Source organism: Suncus etruscus, chromosome 7, assembly GCF_024139225.1.
Source record: "Suncus etruscus isolate mSunEtr1 chromosome 7, mSunEtr1.pri.cur, whole genome shotgun sequence".
Taxonomy (NCBI): domain Eukaryota; kingdom Metazoa; phylum Chordata; class Mammalia; order Eulipotyphla; family Soricidae; genus Suncus; species Suncus etruscus.
The window spans coordinates 30158602-30179834 of NC_064854.1; the positions used below are offsets into that span (position 1 = coordinate 30158602).

The following is a 21233-nucleotide window of genomic DNA, read 5'->3' on the forward strand; positions in this document are numbered from 1 at the left end:
CTTTTCTTTTGTACAGAGTAAATAGTGTCACTTTCAAACGATCTTCTATTTGAGTTTATTTGATTGTTTTGCTTTTGGAATCACACCAGGCAATACTCGGGGTCTACTTCTGTCTCTGTGTTAAGTAGTGCTCATGGACCAGGAATTTTAGGGGTTTGAACCTAAACCTCCTGCAAGTAAAGCCTATACACCAGTCCTTGGCACTATTTCTCTAGTCCCAAAGATATATTTTTATTTCCTAAATAATATCTTTATTTAAGCACCATTACAAACATGACTGTAGTTGGGTTTTAGTCATAAAAAAAGAACACACACCCTTCACCAGTGCAACCTCCCCACAACCAAGATAATGTCATTACTCATTGGGAAAAATAAACTATTAGCCAGAATTTGGGAAAATAGAAAGCCCCTGTGCATTGTTGGTGGAAATGCGAACGGAATTACTGGGGGAAACAAAGTTTTCTCAAACACTGAGATAATTACCAAATATTATACTTGGTATTGTACCCAGATAATGCCAAAATACTCAAAAATGATATAGGCATCTTTAACATAAGAAAAATTAAATGCATAACCTCGGGTGAATAGAAAAAGATGCTGTGTATGTGTCCAAGTTTACCCAACTTGTAAAAAATAATGCAACTCTGCATTTTGCAGCAACATGGACAGGTCTTTGGGATTATTATGCTAAAAAGTTGAAATAAATCAGAGAGGGAAAACGATGTCACTCCTACATGGAAGATACAGCAACAAAACATGAACAATGTGAAGTTGACTCTCAGGTTATAAGAATAAAATGACATAAGAGTGGGGGTGGATGATGTGGATAAATCGGGTAAATAAAGATCAATGGCAGGTGATGATTGGAACTGTTTGGGAAAGGATCATAATATAGCATGATTTGAATCATTTTTATTCTTTATACCTGGAGCCTATATAATGCTTTAAGTGAATGTTACTACAGTAATTTTTACGTTTAGTTCATCACATATCATTGGTTAAAGTCTTCCTCAATAAATCATTATCCTCATGTAGTACCTGAATAGTATTTATCATATATTACCTTGATTTTTGAATATTTATATAATTAAGCTTATCACTCAAGTCCTATTTTAAACTCCACTGAAGGGCAGAAAGTTAGTTCAATAGGTTGGGGGACAGACTGTGCATTTGGTGGCTCCAGGCTCAATCCTTGGACCCCTAGGACTTTTCCAGGCACTGCCAAACACCTCCAGAGAATGACCCCCAACTCCCCAAGCATGGATTGATTGAGAAGTAGCTCCTGAGCACCACCAATAAACAACAAAATCCACTGAAGGAAAGAAACTTATTTTAAATATCATTGTATCAATTATTATGGTGACTTATAAGCTGTTTGATGAACATTATTTTTTATTTGATTTCTGTTGTAGTTTAGAGGTCATGCTTACTGACTCTTTCACAGACCCAATGGGAAAACTGTTAAGACAAAAGTATAGAAACAAAGCTATAATATTTATTATTCCTTATGCCCTTTTACTATCAAAGCAGCACATATTTTGTGCTAATACCATGGTGTTAAAATAATTTTTCCATGTTCATTTTAAATATCTTAAAAGGTACTAAAAAACTAATGATTATTAATGTACCAGACATGTTGATTTGGAGATATTATTTTCTCTATTTAGCAGATGAAAAATGTCATTGCAACTAAGAAGTTATGTTAAATCTTGAGAGAAACATTTCTGAAATTAGATAAAGGCCTAAATTGGGGATCTATAACCCTAAGACATCTAATCTGTGTTCTATAGATTATGAAGTGTAATTTTCTTCTTGATCATCATCATAGTCCCCTGAATTTAAATTTAGAAATTTTAAGGTGTTGAGATGGAGAGATAATATAGCAGGTGGGGCACTTGCCTTGCTGACCAGAGTTGTACCCCCAGCATCCCATATGGTCCCTTGAACATCACCAGTAGAAATTCCCGAGTTCAGAGCCTTAAGTCACCCTTGAGCATTGCCAGGTGTGTCCCTAAAACAAAAACAACAAATAAGAGAACATTTGAGTCTATAATTCTAGTAGACAAAAGGGCCAGAATAGAGGCAGAACCTTTTCATAAGTATTGTAAATGGAATAAATGCTTACTAGTGAACAAGAAGTTCTGAGGAGAAATAAAGAAAATGATTCAGTTTTTGAGAAGGTCATTGTGAAAAATTATTAAAATACATGTAAAAATAGAACTTGGGGTAATTTTTTCAAGTTACGTATTACAAAAGTTTGTAAATTTTCTATAATTATGATATACTTTTGTAGAACGAATACCTAAATGAAGAAGTTGATGCCAGAGTTATTGAATATGAAGACAATCGGCCCCTCTTAGATATATTTCTGCAGAAGCCAATGGGTTTGCTCTCCCTTCTTGATGAAGAGAGTAGGTTTCCCAAAGCCACTGACCAGACTCTTGTAGGTGAGTTTTGAATCCACTATGTCTTCACAATTTTCTTAATGCAGTCATGTAATTCTGGATTATGTGTCCTTCAGAATACTCTTTCTTGTCTTTAATTAGATAATATTCTAGGTGGGAAAAAAAAAAAAAAGAAACCACTCCACAGTTTATAGTAGTCACTTAATTTTGATAGAAGATGTTTCTTCTCAGACACAGCATAAAAAAGTTCTCAAGGTGATGAAACCATCATAGTAATCTACTTGCCTTTATGATAACAGGGTACTTCTTTGTAATCCATAGCAACCTATCATGCCTCCATTGGAAAAGGAGGGCTAAACAGAAAACTTTTACACAGGGCTTGACAGCAAATTGTGCTTTGTTAACCACTTTGTCAGCTTAGCTTCCTTCCTCTGTACTAAGAGGATCTCTACCATGTGAGAACTTGCTGGAAACGTGAATTCCTGGATTCTATTTTGAACTTGCTACAAAGGGTGGACCCAGCAGCCAATGTTTAGATGAGCATTCCACACATACCCCTGTTTATTCTGATGCTTGCTAAGGGTTGAAAAGTGCAGCTCTAAATCAGTGTTTCTAAACTTTGTCCAAGCATGTCCCCATTCCAGCATTGTTTCCCTCCTACCACCCTCACTGTCTCTGTCTCTCCAGCTAGCTACCTCATTGCATGTTGTGACTACCATTTATGTAGTTTCCACCATTGGCCCTTGTGAGAATCCTCGGGACTCAGTGAGGGCCATATGGTTGAGAAAGTCTGCACTGAATCATATTGAGCTGGTAAAATTCACCATCTTGAGTTTTGCTGTCCCCTTGTTTATAGATTCCAAAGATGCCTGTATTATATTAGCTAAATAAAAATCTTTCTTATTGTCACATGTTTTCATTTTTATGGCAAAAATGATTATTCTGTCAAGCAATATTCTTGAGATATCTCCTTCGCATTAGATATTGAATTTGTTTGTTTGTTTGTTTCCTGCAGAAAAATTTGAAGGCAATCTAAAATCACAGTACTTTTGGAGACCCAAAAGAATGGAACTTAGTTTTGGAATTCATCATTTTGCAGGAAAGGTAAGTGCATAAAGGGTAGCTAGAGACACAGGACTAAGTTTAGCCTTTCATGAAATAGATTTTCTGGAGGCATTTTCATTAAGAAATGAAGAGAAAACTAGGGAAAAATAAAAATACTTTAAAAGAGTTCATGTTTCAAATCCTAAAATCTTGCTTAGGATGAGATTGACCAGGGCTAATTACTGATTTTTTCTTTTTTTTTTTAATAAAAGCTGGAAATATTTTCCATTTCCTTTTGTTGTTCTGGGTTTGAAATTCTGGAAGAGGGACTGGGTTGGAGCTTCCATATGCTTGGTTGCAATTATCAAACATTTGACTGCAATGTTCACATCTATCAGCCTGTAGCAACTGTGCTTGAGCACATTGTAGGAATATTATATGTATACTTTCACTTAATATACAAAACATACTTGATTGTGTGTCCAATATTGAATATTCTGTGACAGGGGACATAAACATGAGAGGCACAGGGACCACACTCAATACAGGTGGATAGCACCAAGCATCAAACTCATGGTCTCACACTTGTAATGCAGGTTCTTGTAGTCACTAAGGCAACCCAATGGCCCCCTAAGAACTATTTAAATACATTGTTGATAATTGTCTCTTCAGTACATCCAGAACATGTCTCTATTCTGTCCTAGCAAAAGAAGGTGCCAGATTGGAAATGTGGTCAGATAACTGGCTTAATCTTATTAGAGGAATAGACTAATGGACTTATATGCAGTCAGAGGAAGGGAAGAAATGTTTATGCATTGAGAATCGCACCTTACTATACCAACTAAGCATTAGATTTGTCACCCTATGCTATGAGGATGTTTTCTTTCCTTTCTGAGAAAGAATCTACTCCCTCTCAATGATGTCATAAATAAGACCATTCTGATCAAGAAAATCCAGAGAATGAGAAATGCATATGCAAAATAGCACAAAACCCCCAGCATTCTTGTAGACTAGAACTCCTCCATGTCATTTTTCACTGGGAAAATAACTAGTTAAAATAATTGTAGTTAGAACTTCCTCCATGTTTTTCAGTACATGATTTTCCCTTTAAAGTATTTATTGTCACTATGCCTAGCCTGGAACTATTTTATAGTTGTCCTTAACTATGTTTGTCGTTTTGGCATGCTATGACAAAACTTCAGTGGCAGGAGAAAGCAGAGTTGGTTTCTAGTGTTGACTAGATGTAAACTAGATGTAACATCTAGAGATGTTGACTTTGTTCCTATGTCCTTGGATATGTGGCCTTTACTCTGAGTTCTTAAGAGGGCAAAGAATGAGATGTCTGGCTGGGTGTTCCTTATAGGACACTTATAGTTCTCTCTTATGACTTCATTTAACCTTACCTCTCTTTAAGCCCTTATCCAAAAACAGTCATCTTAAGTGTTAAGATTTCAACATAATAATTTTGGGTAGACACAGTTTGTCTCCTCAAGGTAACTTTATTGGATCATCCTACAGAAGTCTTTGAGCTACATTGGTCTTTCTAAAAAGCTTTAAAATTAGAAGTGCCAGAAATGCCAATACCTGTTTGGTATTTAGTCTACACCACAACTGAGACCATCTATTTGGTGGGCTCACTGTGCTTAAATGAATTAGCATAGAAATGAGGAGGCCTTGGCAATCTTAAGGTACTTCCTTAATGACAGCCTTTGACCTCCAAACACAGAAGAAAAGAAACAAGTCTCCAACAGAAATGATGAGAAAAATTAAACCTCTTTGGCAATTTTAGCTAAGTAAAAATCAGAAGATTTAAATAGATCCCTGACAAGAAGTGTTGTAAACCTAAAGAGTTAATAGACTCATCACAACTAAGTTGTAGGGTCTACTGCTATAAATCTGTGTATTCCTATTGCTGAAGGCAGGAATAAGCTCTTTATAAATCACCACTGATTATGTTAACCACTGATAAATAACCACAAATGAGATTGAATATTGCAATAGCATTGACTGTGATCATCATATTAGAATACTTGGTCAACAGGTTCTCTATAATGCAAGTGGGTTTTTGGCTAAAAATAGAGACACTCTCCCAACTGATATTGTGCTACTTTTGAGATCATCAGAAAACAGTGTGATTCGACAACTGGTCAACCAGCCACTCTCCAAAGCAGGTGAGCTGAGATACTTTTCTGTAACTAAGAGGGTTCCTCAGCTATGCTATGCTATGCTATGCTATGCTATGCTATGCTATGCTATGCTATGCTATGCTATGCTATGCTATGCTATACAATATTATACTACACTAAACTATATACTATATTTCTTATTTTCATGAGTAGAATTCTCAATATTTTATAGTTGTTTGTTTTCAGCTCCCTGAATACTGAGTTATTAATGTTCTCTTCCCAGATCATAAGAAAATAATAAAATATAAAAATCTAAGTTTCCATGAAAATAAATGTTTGAATTACTCACCAGAAAAAAGGCTATACCTTTGATACTCACTATAAGTCTTCTCATCTTCAAAAATTTACAACTTGGAATTATCTACTATTTTAGACTTAGTTAGCTATGATTAGATTCTTTGAAGTTCTACAGATTTAGTGACTCTTATTGATTGAAAACTTACATATTTTCTTCTACCCAACCATATATGCTTTTACATTAAATTTTTTAAATACAGTTTCTTTTTTGACTAGAGTTTACAGTTGTTTTCTGGGGAGGTTGTTTTGCTTGCTTGTTTGTTTGTTTTGGGCTTTGGGCCCACACCTGGTGGTACACAGGAATTACTTCTGGCTCTGCACTCAGGAATCACTCCTGGCAGAGCTCGGGGAACCATATTGGATGCCAGGGTTCAAATTCAGGTTGGCTGCAGGCAAGGCAAATGCCCTACACACTGTGATATCACTCCAACACCATCTTTTTTAATATTTTTCAGTGAAATACACTGATACAATAGCAATACATATCTAGACAGAAAAGATTGATGCATTTTTAATTATATAAGTGCCTGTAAAACTCTCAACATAATCAATAAGTAACAATCACCTTCAAATAATATTTCCTCATCACCCTTTGTACTCCTTTTCTCCCTGCCCCATTCTGATTTTTCTCGTACCATTTATTAAAAGATTTATTTTAATGTTTTAACACCATTGTCAAAGACCAGTGAGCTATATTACTATAGCTCTATTTTTGGTCTTGGCTCTGCATCACTGACATTTGTCTATATGATAATACCACACTTCTTGATTATGATAGCTTTATTGTAAAAGCTTTTGCATCATATAGTAAAAGTTACCTCAATTTATTATCTTTTTATTTAATTATTCAATTATATTTTCTTTGCTCTTCTATGTCAAATATTAGAATGATTTTGTTATTTCTATCTTAAATCTTGGTGAGGTTCTTATTGAGTGTAATGAAAGCTAGCAATTAATTTTTAGAAAATTGAGATCTTAACAATAATGGTCTTCTAACATAGGGACACAATATAACTCCATTACTTGTCTTCATGTATTTTTATTAGCAATATTTTTGAACTTCTCAAGGCATGAATCTTGCATTTCTCTTGTCCAATTATTTTCTGGCTTATTACATTTTATACCACTACAAATGGCCACTTTTTTTTTTATTTAAACACCTTGATTACATACATGATTGTGTTTGGGTTTTTTTAAGTTCAAATTCTCTATTGAAATGTACAAAAATTTTACTGGATTTTATATGTTGATCTTTTCTTCCACAATGTTGCCAAATAAGAGCATTTACATAAATAGCTTTTTTTTGTTTTGGTTTGGTTTGGTTTGGTTTGGTTTTGATTTTGGGGTCACACTCAGCAGCGCTCAGGGTTTACTCCTGGCTCCATGCTCAGAAATCGCTCCTGGCAGGCTTGGGGGACCATATGGGATGCTGGGATTCGAACCAATGACCTTCTGCATGAAAGGCAGATGCCTTACCTCCATGCTATCTTTCTGGCCCCCATAAATAGCTTTTTAATAAATCCCTGTGGATCATCTTTGAGTAAAGAATTTTGTCCAGTGTTTTTAATTCTGTTCATTTTTTATTTCTTGACTCACTGCATTGGCAGGAATGGTAGAAACCATGGTTAGTCCCAATGGTAAAAAAGAATATTATCTTATTCCTGATCTTAAAAGAAAATATTCCATGTTTCCTACCCATTATGTGAAATGTAAGGGTCTTTAATAACTATCTTTTATTTAAAGGATATGCTTGCTTTCTATAACTATCCAGTTGATACACCTGTTAATTTTAATGACCTTCACTAGACTTGTTAAATTATTTGATGACTAGAGTATAAATTGGTTAATTTGAAATTACAAAATTCTTAACTAAACTTACTCTTATATTTTTGGTTTCCAAATGAACTTTAAATGCTAATTCTTATTTGGCTGAAAGTAAAAGATGGTATTCACTAAGTAATGATCTGTCCTCATTAAGCTTATATTACTCTGTGTGTTCAGCATGCTTCCCAGAAGTCTTCAACTTTTCCTGGTAATACTAGAACACAAAAACAAATTACTTTTTACTCTGTAAGAATCCTAAATCCATCTTTTTGATGATCATCTGTCATCTCTGTCTACTCCGCTGCATTCAGTCAGTTTCATACATAAAGTATGAAGCCCCCACTGAAGCAACCACACATTCTCACACTCAGCACTTTACTTGTGTAAGGAATGAGTAAGAGAAGAGACATGTTGGTCTCAGCCCAGATCCTGCTACCCATTTTCTACATGCCACATCCCCCGCACTGCTCCACCTTCCTCTACTGGCCACAACCCAGAAAGTGTTCCCCTTTCCTCTAAAGGCCACATTCCAGATACTGTTCCTCTTCCCTTTGCCATTCTGGACTCTAAGTTATTCCTCTGTAGCCACAAAAAAATGTGAAGGATTTGAAGTCTCTACTTTATCTGATAAGGTGTGTGACTATACACCAAGACCATAAATGTTGGCACATTATTGGAAACATGATACCTTATCTTCCACAATATTAAAAAGTTACTTTAAAAGAGTGAGAGTGGGGCCAAAGAGATAGCATGGAGGTAAGGCATTTGCCTTGCATGCAGAAGGACGGTTCAAATTTCAGCATCCCATATGGTCTCCCAAGCCGCCTGCCAGGAGCGATTTCTGAGCGTAGAGCCAGGAATAACACCTGAGTGCTGCTGAGTGTGACCAAAAAGAAAAAGAGTGGGAGTGAAGAAAAATAATCTATCTTCAGTGATACTAAATTCGAGACAGCTTGACGATGGCAATTAAGTTGAAACTCCTGCATGATAGATTGGTTGGAGTGGAGGGGTTGGGTACAAGAGGAGAGAAAATGAGCTAACATTTCCAGGTGCCAAGACTATGCAAGACATATTATCATTTATCAGTAGAAATCTCCAAGGCAGACATTATTATTATCATTTTATAGATTGAAATAGCAAACATCAAAGGTCAAGACCAAGGCCAGTGGCCTGGAGAGATAGCATGGAGGTAGGGCATTTGCTTTGCATGCAGAAGGGCGGGGTTTTGAATCGCGGCATCCCATATGGTCCCCCAAACCTACCAGGAGTGATTTCTGAGTGTAGAGCCAGGAGTAACCCCGAGCGCTGCTGGGTGTGACCCAAAAAACAAAAAAACACAAAAACAAAAAGACCAAGGCCATACAATTTAAGGACCAGAGCAGATATGCAAATCCAGGTCTTATTGACTTCCAAAACAGTAATTTCTCTATAACATCATGATGTTTCATGGCCTTAGGTTATTACTTTGATATAGCCTAGTACCAGGCAAACATCTCTGAATATTAAGGTGAAAATTTCTCATTGGTCTCAATTTTGCTAGATTTTTCTTTAAACCAATTTATATGAATTATATGATTTTTAAGGGTCATTGTAAAACTTAACTTTGTGCTCTAGACCCTCAGATACATTTAATAACACCAAAAAAGGATCAAGTTGCTTCCTTAATCAGAATTACTTCATATCTTACAGTAATTAAGAAGGAATTTAGAAGTTTTTTGTTTTGGGGGGTTTTTTGTTTGTTTGTTTGTTTTGGGACCACACCCAGTGAGGCTCAGGGATTACTCCTGGCTATGTGCTCAGAAATCACTCCTGGCTTGGGGGACCATATGGGACGCCAGGGACTCGAACCAAGGTTCATCCTAGGCTAGTGTAGGCAAGGCAGATGCCTTATGGCTTGCACCACCACTCCAGCCTCTAGAAGTAATTTAGAAGGAATTTCAAAACTCAAAAAATTTCAAAACTCAAAAACTCAAAAAAACTTTCAAAAAATTTCAAAACTGCTTTCTGTTTTCCAAGTTATAATTTATTCATTTAGAAAATGTCTGTGTTTTTTTTGGAGGGGGGCACTTCCAGCAATGCTCAAAGGTTACCCCTAGCTATGTACTCAGGAATTTTTCTTGCTGGTGCTTGGGAGACTATATGGTATGCCATGGATCAAACCTAAATAAACATACCTTTTGTAACAAGCACCAAGATAGCATTTTTTTCTGATTTTAAAATTCATTGTAAATTTTCATGTTGTATCACTGCATTCTAAAAACATCTTAATAAAGTAAACCAAACATATGAGTATGATTTTTGTGGGATCCACAATGTGTGGTTTAATATTTAAGTAAATGGGGAAGATCTAATCAGTAAGTCCTCCAAAAGTTACATTGATTTATCTATATTCCCATAGGAAATCTGCCACATTCTAAAACTAAAAACATTATAAACTATCAAATGAAAACATCAGAAAAATTCACCAGTCCCATAAAGGTAAGAAAATTCATTTTCCATGCAATGGGTCTAATAACCTAACCCTGATAATAGCAGTATTTGTACTCTCTCAAAAATTAATAACCTTTTATTTAGCCTCTCTCCTCCTGATCTTTCTTTTTATCATAAACAGATATTATAGGTGTATAAGCAGATTATATTTGTATGACTGATAATGACTAAAATAATCTTGTATTTCTGTTATCATCTTAAATCTGACACCAAGACGTACTAAAAAATATATTAGCTAAAGTCTGAGTAGCATTTTATGTAAGATCAACTTAAGTTCCAGTGAACATGTTCAAAACAAATAGAATGAAGATAGCAACATTTTGTTGTTTTATGTACTGGAACACATAAACTCTGATAACCTGAAGAAAAATCTTTGTATTTCCTGTCTATCAGAAACACAGCAGATACAGAAGCATAATTTTCTTTCTTGGTTTTCTTAGGCTGAAGCTGGAGAAACCATATCTCATGCCAGAGAGACAACCAACATGAAAACACAAACGGCTGCATCATATTTTAGAGTAAGCTATTAAATTAAGATATATTGTGTTTAGGGGTGTCATTTGTTCTAAAGGAGACTTACAGATCAAAAACTAACAACAAATATCATAATACTGTTATTACTGTAAAAGAAAAATTATATAGGAGTTGGAGCAATAATACAGTGGGTAGAACGTTTGCTTTGCAAGCAGCCAACCTGGCTCAATCCCTTCACCCTGGAAGTAACTTCCAGGCCACGATTATAACCATAGCATCACCAGGTGTGCACCCCCAAAGAGAAAAATTATATTATCCTATTTACTTTTTTAACTAACTTGTTATAACCTATTTACAAGTTATAATAAATCTATTATTTTTTAAACTTGTGGTTTTACTTTGATATTTTTACCTATAAAAAAATCATTGTACACTAAATCACTAATAACTTTTACACTAGTAAATCCTTACACTAGTAAATCTTTTTTTGTTTGTTTGGTTTTGGTTTTTGGGACACACCCGGCTGTGCTCACACCCCTGGCTCTGTGTTCAAATTTCACTCCTGGCAGACTTTGGGAGATCATATGGGATACCAGGAATCAAACCCAGGTCATGTCTACATGCAAGGCAAACACCCTATTGCAGTGCTATCACTCTGCCTACACTAGTAAATATTTTAAATAATGTGTTCATTTAAGCACCATGATAACAAACATGTTCGTAGTTGGGTTTTTAGTCATAAAAAAGTATACCCCCTTCACCAGTGCAACCTTCCTACCACCAATAATTTCATGCCTTGATTAAGATTTGTCCGGGGGGGAGGGAGAGATTTGTCTGTTGAATCAAAATTCCCACTGGAATAATAACTAAAGGAATTTCTCACTTGGTGGTAAAATAACTTGTCCTTCCCAGGACATTAAGGAAACACTAATATGCCCAGGAAATGGGTCATTGTGTTCTTGGCATGGATTGAGGTGATATTCTTTCCTGGGATAATGTGGGAGAAAGGAAAGAAATTCTGCTATGAAGAACTCTAGATACCCTGGCCCAGTCCCAGTTTTTAATTATCTTTTCTAATAAAAAAATAATAACCAGGGGGGATGGAGAGATAGCATGGAGATAGGGTGTTTGCCTTTCATGCAGAGGGATGGTAGTTCGAATCCTGGCATCCCATATGGTCCCCCAAGCCTTCCAGGAGCAATTTCTGAGCCTAGAACCAGGAGTAACCCTGAGCACTGCCAGGTGTGATACAATAAACAGATAGTAGTAATAGTAGTAGTAGTAGTAGTAATAGTAATAATAGTAATAATAATAATAATAATAATAATAATAACCAGGGCAGGAGTAGTAGTACAGCATGTCTTGCATGTGGCTGACCCAAGATGGAGGGGGTTTGATCCTCGGCATCCCATATGGTCCCCTGAGCCAGGAGCAATTTCTGAGTGCAGAGCCAGGAATAACCCCAGATGTGGCTCAGAAGAATGTTTTTAAAATAAATAAATAATAAATGATAAAAATTAATAACCAGTAAATGAAAAAAAAGGTCACCTAAAGCTTAGAAATTTTTAATTTCTTAAAATAATTTAATGTGTGGTAAGAGGAAGAAATTATGTACTGGACAATACATTTATTGTAAGTGTTCAGTAACTAAATTGATTGTTGTATAATCCTAAAAAACTTTTTAAAATAGATGGGTAGCTTCTATGAGTAGTTTTGTTTTGTTTTGTTTTGTTTTGTTTTGTTTTGTTTTGTTTTGTTTTGTTTTGGAAGACCACTCCTGGTGGCAATCAGAGCAGGTGACTCGGCTCTGCGCTTAAGACTCACTCCTGATAGGTTTGGGGGACCAGCCAGAGACTGAACCCAGCTTGGCTCTGTGCAAAGCAAATGCCTTCCCCCACTATACTATCACTCGGGCCTCGGGGTATACTTTATAAATCCTAAATACACAGTAGACAGTGTGTGCTTCATCATCTTGAGTAGCACCTGGATACTGATGCATTCACCTTACATCAGGGCATCAGCCTAGCTGAATCTTTGACAGTATTTATAGCCAGATATTTTCTGCTTGGGAGTAAATTATGCAAGACCATTATCATAACACTGTGGTAGACATCAAGCAGTATGTGTAGGTTTCAGTTATTAGTTCATAAAATTGTTTACTCCTCAGACTAGAGTAAAACATTGTAAAAAAAATCCAGTATATGTTTTATACCATCTTTAAGTTATTTTTCATGTTGCAAAGGGAACTGAACCTAGTGTAACACTCTGCCTTGGTCCCCAAGAAAACTTCCACTGCAGTAAGCTCTCACACAGAATGCTAACAGCCATATGGATCGCCTTCATATTTCTGTGTCTTCATATCTTCATGTGTCTGGCAGATGTTTGCCTGACTAAAGGAATGATGATTCACAGAGAAATGTAATGAAAGGAATTCCACACTGGCAGACGCAGCTATGCTGAAGATCCCATCTGAGCCATGAAGACACAGTGCTTTGTCAGTTCCCAAATTCTAGGATCTGATTTGCAAAAGCTTGTGACTACCAGGCTTTTTTTGTTTTCCAACCCTAAAAGGGATCTAGTCATAAACAGTTATGTCCTTCAATTATTTTTTTACCTTGCTAAGAACCACTAAATGAAAATTCCGGTCTTTAACAAATGAGACCTCTGGGGTTGCAAATAGTCATCGCTTGTCATTCAGTAATTGGTGGGTTACTACAGAACACATTTTAATTTATATGTGACTTTTAAAATAAAATAAAGAAAATAAACAAGAATAGACTAGAGTATGGGAGATTCATTTAATTTTCATGGCTATATAAACTAGGAGATGATTATAATAGGGATTAAAGTGGTTGCACTCTTAATTTCTATAAAGCTAGAAGGAAAGAGATTAATGATAAAAACAGAAAACCAAATTTTATCTAAATACTGGATTTTTTCAAGTAATCCTGAGTGGATATAATTATAAGTCCTATAAAAATAATTTATCTATTAATTAAAGTTACCCTAAGAATTTGCAGGCAACTTTTTTATGCTGAGTTCCTCATTATTACCTCTGCATTTTAGCAATGACTCTGTTTTGAGTAGATTATAAATAAAATCCACGTCAATACAGCGTTCACCCCACTTTACTAATTATGAATAAGTGTTAAAAATATATTCTGGGCCCAGAGAGATAGTACAACGGTGTTTGCCTTGCAAGTAGCCGATCCAGGACCAAAGGTGGTTGGTTCGAATCCCAGTGTCCCATATGGTCCCCCGTGCCTGCCAGGAGCTATTTCTGAGCAGACAGCCAGGAGTAACCCCTGAGCAACACTGGGTGTGGCCCAAAAACCAAAATATATATATTCTTACAAGGGAATATATTACTATGGGGCGATAGCACAGCAATAGGGCATTTGCTTTGGATGCGGCTGACCCAGGATGGACCTGGGTTCGATCCCGTTGTCCCATATGGTCCCCTGAGCCAGGAACAATTTCTGAGCGCATAGCCAGGACTAACCCCTGAGTGTCACTGGGTTTGGCCCAACCTCCCCCCACCAAATAAAATGAAACAAATTTATTCTTACAATAGAAAAACCTACATATGCATATATTTTATCATGATACTACACAGGGAAAAACTTATTGTTCTTAACTTATTCTAGTATTCCTTGATGGATTTGTTGTCTAAAATGGTGGTGGGCCAACCTCATTTTGTCCGTTGCATCAAGCCAAACAATGATCGTCAGGCAAGAAAATATGACAAAGAGAAAGTTCTGCTACAACTTCGCTACACAGGAATTTTAGAAACAGCAAGAATTCGAAGGCTGGGATATTCACATCGCATACTTTTTGCAAACTTTATAAAACGGTATGTGGGGTTTTTTAAGTATACTTTCTGTGTATGGCACATATAAAAATTCTAAAGAAATTTAATTCTAAGTCCAAGAGCACTTCCAGGGGAAAAAGAAAAAGAAAATGTTTGAAGAAATCATTCAAAGGGTTAGAGGTCATATGTTGCATGTCTGAGGCCCAGGTTCAAACCTAACACCTATAATCCCTTGAGCAATGATCTGTGAGTAGCCTCCTGCATGACAGGGTATGTATTAAAAATAAATAATATTTATTAAAAATTCTAATTTTGGTACATTTTAAAAATGTACCAAAATAATTATAATAATAAATAAGTTTTCTTACTTATATAAGGAAGACACTATGCTAATTACTATGAAAGATATAAAATCTTTTTGGTGTTATTTTTTTTGGGGGGGGCACATCTGGCAGGTAAGAACATACCATATGTGCAAGGTAAGTAGCTTAACTGTTGTACTATCTCTTTGATCCCTATAATAAATTGAAACTTAAAACTAGTTTGATCACCAAGAATTAATAATTCAGTTACTTTATCGAAACATCAGACAAAATGAATAAGCAGTGCAAGCTGACATATAATAAAGCATAAAAATGAAACACATAGTGAGTTTAGAGAAAAGAAAGTATATCCATTAGGGCTGATGAGAAACTATATCCAGAAGGAGCTGAAACTGGGATCTCATGGTGAGTGTGACTTATGAAAAGGACAGGAAGGGGCTTTAGCAGTGTACAAACATTTCAGTATGCCAAAATGTATCGGGTCTTGGATTGACCAAGCTGGCCTTATTGAAGCCACATAATATAATATGGAAAACCATAGAAAAACATTTGCATTAAAACTATGAAGAGACCATTGCATGCCAAACTAAACAAAATTTCAAAATTACCCATGGTTGTATAATATGGATTGTTAGGAGAGTTTAGCCTGTCTGTTGGTGAAGGGTGAATATTTGAAAATAGTTTCTCTAGATAGTCAGAGTAGGAACAAATTCTTAAGTATATTTCCAAATCCCATACTATTATTAGTGAATAGTAGAGATTATTACATATTAATGATAAAGGGGGGAATTAAGTATATAGAAAACATGAGAACAGTTGCTTGGAATAAAGGAAGTTCCAGAAATATAAGGATAAACTTATTCTCTACCACTAATTTGAAAGCTGTCATCCAAATTAGTGGGACTATAGGAAGGCTGAACAATTGGCAAAGACCCTGCGGAGGTGTAAATAGGACTAAGCAACCTTCCTCTGACCTGCTTCTTCCTTGGACTGAGCCTCTTTATACTAGTGCAAAATTCATCTGACCTTTTGTCAGTTCTACTGTAGATGTACTCTTGTATTTTGTAACACACACAAAAAAATCTTAAAGGACAATATACAATACGAACTTGCCTTATCCTATCCACTGCCTTTCCAGTTACTTTAAATTAAATGAAGCCTCTAAGGAACCGCTCCCATTAGCACTATTTTTCTACTAGTAATCATGGCTCAGTTACTTAAACTTGAATACCACCAGAATTCGTGGAAGCCATCAGTATAATGAACTACATAAAAACCTCATGCCTTGAAGTTGGAAAACTCAGATTTAAACCCCAGTTGTGCCACTTAATAAATATGTGGCCTTATTAAAGGTACCTGAGTTTTGTAAACTTTAATCTTAATCTTTCGCATCTGTGAGTCAACATAATTATGGTATCTACATTGAAAGAAGTTATGAGCAGCAAATGAAATTATATCTATGAAGTTCATTGATAGAACCAAATGTCATCAACATATACCAATATTCTTGCATTCAATAATATGTTTGTCTCAAACTAAACTCCCAAAATTATTGCCTACAATCAGGGAACAAATAAGGAGTGGGCCAACAAGGGGATGAACACAGAGGCACAGAGGCATGAGTCAACATGGACTGTTGACATAAGTTAAAAGTACTTTTAAGGCTGAATCTCAGGCTACCTCTGAATAACAAAGTGAAGCTGCAAAGGCAAGCAAGTGTAGAGAGTTGGCAAGAGCTTTCATAAAAATAATTAGATGTGGCAATTGATTTTAAATGACTGCTTTGGGGCACAGGTGAGCTTTTCATTTCCTATTATTTCTATACTTCCCTACTCACATGCATATACATTAGCTGCCCAACCTCTGTCAGCACCCTGGTTTGGCCACCTGAGCAAAGTCAGAAAAAGCCATGGTCAAATTTTTATTTTATGGAAAAAATTACACAGCAGTGGAAGTTGGTGAGGGAGGGGAGAGAGGAAAGAAGGGAGTGAAGATGGTCCTAAAAGATGGCAGAAAATGGTTTAAGCTGTGTCTTTAAAAATCTCTAGAGAGATTTTTTTTAACTTATTGGGGAATAATCTAGTATGACACATGGGTTTCTGCTTTCTGTGTCTTTTAAAGAGTGATATCATTTACAGAGATAAGAACTAGCAGAGGAAAAAAAGAATGATCAATTCTGATGCGTTTGAAATGTCTGTGGGTATATAAAACAGTCAGGATTGTGTTTAGCATTTATGTAAACAGGGTTTAGATACAGATTTAAGAATCATCACAGACAGGGAGCCATACATTTAGATGAGATACCTGTGGAGAGAACTGAGGGAGAAAATGGAATATTGCAGCCAGTCTAAATGCAGAGCATGTCATGGTAACTGAGAGAGAAAATCAGGGAACAGGGAGACACCCTGGAGACACTTTGAGGAGAGACCAGACCATTTGGTCAGCAGTAAAAAATGGTGCTGAAAAAACAAATGTGTTACCTAAAATATTACTGTGAAAGATTTGTAATCTAATTTGGTCACAATAAAAATGATTTAAAAAATAAATATATTACTTAAAAAAAAGATAAAAACAAGTGTGGCAGAAAGAGAAAGAGCCTTCAGGTTTCAAATTTTTAGTCACATAGAAGATCAAATGTGGTTAAAGATTGTTTACCTGTGTGATTAAATAAGATAGTAGGAAATGAAAGAAGACAGGAATTAGGGAAAGGGAGATTGATGCTGTGAATAATTTTTTTTGTGGAACTGTAGAGCAAGTGAGAGATCTAGGACCATTTCAGCTGAGAACAAATGAGGGGGGAGGATGTTCTGTGGCTACATGGAAAGATTCAGAAGAACAGGGATTGAAAAATTCAGAAGAGGAGGAAGAACATACTTAGAAAATGACTCTTCCTTCAAAGGAGATGTGCAAAATTAGGAATGATCAATAGTGAGTCAAGCGGTTTGTAGTTGGAGAAGTCAACAGAACTTGGGTCTGGGTTTTCTGGTAATGTACTAGAGAGGCTTAGCTGTGGAAAATGGCACCAGGAAAGGGCAGCTGTGTGTAGCTATTGCAAGTGAAGTGGGCATGAACTGAGTCTGGATTCTGTACATATTCATGGGCCCAGCTGAATCTGATAGCATGTTTATAAAAGAGTACATTGTGATTTTCTCTTGCACAGGTTTGACAACAGAGAATAGAAACCAATGGTTGGATATTTCAAAATAATCTGTTCTTATGTTGGGATATAGAGTTGGGTGTGCTCCTGTGGGTGGGGTCATTGTGGTAAACTGAAGGTCCTGGCTGGCTCTAGAAGTCTGGAAATGGTCAATAGATAGTCAGGATAGAGTAGGTTCTTGGGTCACAATATGTTCACAGCGACTTGAGTTCTACAGTAAACAAGCCTGAAGTACAGGGGAAAGGAAAGAAGATGGGGAACAAAGCTATCTATGATTTGTTTATTCTAGACTGGTCTAGATCTGTATTTGTCAGAGATTAATAGAACCTGATTCATAAATCAATAGAACCTAATGGGACCAAACTGGTGAAACTGAGTATATTATTACTTTCTCAGAGCTAATTTTTAGATAAAGAAATTTATGTTCACCAAAGATCTGAGATGAATCTGAATGTACAGAATTAGTTAGTAAAAAAAAAAAAAAAAAAACAACAACAACCATCTAGACTCTAAAACTCCCAGAACAATCACACTATGCTAATATCAATCTTGGCCTCTGTCTTCAAATTCAGACTTTATTGATGCTTTGTTTCCTCTTAAAGGGTTAATCATCTTGCAGTAAATTAAATAAAAATATGGGGGTGTTGAAATCCTATAAATATTCCCTTTTTTTATGATTGTTGACCAGTAAAAATTTGTTTTCTTACCTTAATTCTTCCCTCTACTTCACTAGACTTTAGAGTCAGCCTGAAAAGCAATGGTCTCTTTTGGTTGACACTTGCATTAATCTCCATTCATCTAACTTAAAAATTAGTTTTTAATTTTTTATAAAGGTGGGTAAAAAGAATAGAGATATTCTCCCTATGCCCTGCCCTGTATATATACATACATTCATACATATATATGTATAAGTTTCCAGAAAAAGGGGCCAGAGAGATAGTACAAGTGGTAGGGCATTTGCATTGCACACAGCCAATCCAGGACAGACTATGGTTTGAATCCTGGCATTCCATATGTTCCCCCGTGCCTGCCAGGAGTGATTTTTTAGCACAGAGCCAGGAGTCTGTGCACCGTAAGGTGTGACCCAAAACCAAACAAACAAAAATAAGTTTCCAGAGAAATACTGTGAGTGCTTTTTTATTACTAAGTTCATTTTTTATGAATGATAGTTTGGAGAGGTGATTTTGATCGCTTCTCAGCCTTTTGGCTAAGATCAAGTGTGGAGAGGTAATTTTGGTAGTAAGTGTTGGAAAACAAGCTCTATAGTAGGAAAAAACACACTGGTTTGGATTTGTGAAAGACTAAAATTCAGGTTATTCCAGAGTTATTCCAAATATATACATGATTCCTTTCGTCATATTTGAGGAGTTTCTTCCTCCCCTGCACATAGCTCTTGACTTCCCACCTGACAGCTTAGACTCATATCTTTGTGAAGCACTAAACAATCTTTCTCCCATTTGAAGTTACCAGGTTCTCTGCTACAAGTGTAATGAAGACCCCCCACTCAGTGCCAACACCTGTGCTGCCATTTTGGAAAAGGCTGGTCTCAGTAATTGGGCTCTTGGAAAAACCAAAGTAAGGTTTCTGCATAATTTTCAAAAAAGAATAGATATGTTGGGTTAGCTGAAAATTATAACATTAATAATGATTGAAAAGTACTGTGGCATTTATATTAAAGGCTCTCTAGGGTAAATTGAGAAAAGGAAATCAATGAATATATTGACCATTATTACTACATTTAATATAATTTATTTATTATATATTTTGTATACTGATGCATTAGCTTTGAGAACCTGTGAGGTCTTAGCTTGCTTAATCCTTGTAGAATAAAATTTAAAAAATGAAGCCAATTATGGATTTGTAAATAAAACAAGAAACTATTTGAAAAAAGAATGCATCAAACTTCTCATAACTGCAGAACATTACAACGTGGAAATAACAAGAGCAATAGGGCAACCATGTTTTAGGGGTACAATAGATGTATCACTGTGAAGAAAACATAAGTTAAGACAAAGAAGTACTCTTGGATGTCGAAAATTAACCATTATCAACAACATAAAGTGAGAATAAAATTTTCAAGGAAAATTTTGTTTTACATTTTTTATTTTTCAAGGAAATTTATGATTTTTGAGTCTTGGAAGATTAGAGTGGAGTATTTTCATTATGGTTAGATGAGAAATTAGTCCTATAATAGTTTAAGCAGTTTTTAAAGTCTGTTCAGTAATCCATACTGACTTTAGTGTTTAGTAAAGAAAATTAGGAGCATTCAAAATAAATGTATTTCATTCATACCATTTTCTTTTAGATATTGACAAAGATGAGTTTCATAAAGCTGACATCTCATGATTTATGGTCTGAAGCGCATGCCTAACCTCAAATAGAGTTTTCACTTATGAAAAGACCCTTTATGATTCCAATTCCACATGATATTTATGTAGCATTTTAAAACTACTTGTATTTTTCCACTTCACCTTTTCTAACTCATTAAGATGGATAAAAGAATTCAATACGGGAACATTTCTGATGCTGTGCAAAAATATATACACATATAAAATGACCTTTTTAAGCAGATTGAATTGTAAATGAATTTTCATCAACAGAATGGACTCAATACATTAACATCCAGAGATCTGTAGAAATTAAAACCAAACTTATCAAAACTATTAATACTAAACTGTTTGCCTGTGTTGTCCCTCTTTCAACTAATAAGATGCTGAGAGGATCCTACTAGGTCTCATGACATAAATCTGAATTTAAGAGACTTGGTGTATTCAACAAAGTTATTTGAAGTTACTTTAACCACTAAATTTGGCCAATAAAAGAGAAAGATAATTTCTTGGCCCGGAGAGATAGCACAGCGGCGTTTGCCTTGCAAGCAGCCGATCCAGGACCTAAGATGGTTGGTTCGAATCCTGGTGTCCCATATGGTCCCCCGTGCCTGCCAGGAGCTATTTCTGAGCAGACAGCCAGGAGTAACCCCTGAGCACCGCCGGGTGTGACCCAAAAACAAAACAAAAAAAAAGATAATTTCTTTTTCCTGATAAAGGTTGAATACTCTTAGATGAAAATAACTTAAGGCCTTCAAACTCCTCTGGTGCTCAATCATCAAATTAACCCACTTTTCATTGTGATCACTAGGTATAGTGGGCTCTTTATTAACTGTGGTTTTGAACCCCTTTTATGCCTTTACCCTCAAAACACTAAGAACCACTGAGAGAGGGA

General features: G+C 35.8%; 1 protein-coding gene across 1 annotated transcript in view; it reads left to right on the forward strand.

The window, feature by feature from the left end:
• The window catches only part of MYO3A (myosin IIIA), a 187334-nt gene that overhangs the window by 130854 nt on the left and 35247 nt on the right, over window positions 1-21233 (forward strand). The window contains exons 19-25 of the mRNA XM_049777537.1: window positions 2294-2447; window positions 3421-3509; window positions 5491-5620; window positions 10155-10234; window positions 10687-10764; window positions 14368-14573; window positions 19475-19586. Coding sequence (XP_049633494.1) covers window positions 2294-2447; window positions 3421-3509; window positions 5491-5620; window positions 10155-10234; window positions 10687-10764; window positions 14368-14573; window positions 19475-19586 — 849 coding nt within the window. The remainder of the gene's footprint in view (window positions 1-2293; window positions 2448-3420; window positions 3510-5490; window positions 5621-10154; window positions 10235-10686; window positions 10765-14367; window positions 14574-19474; window positions 19587-21233) is intronic.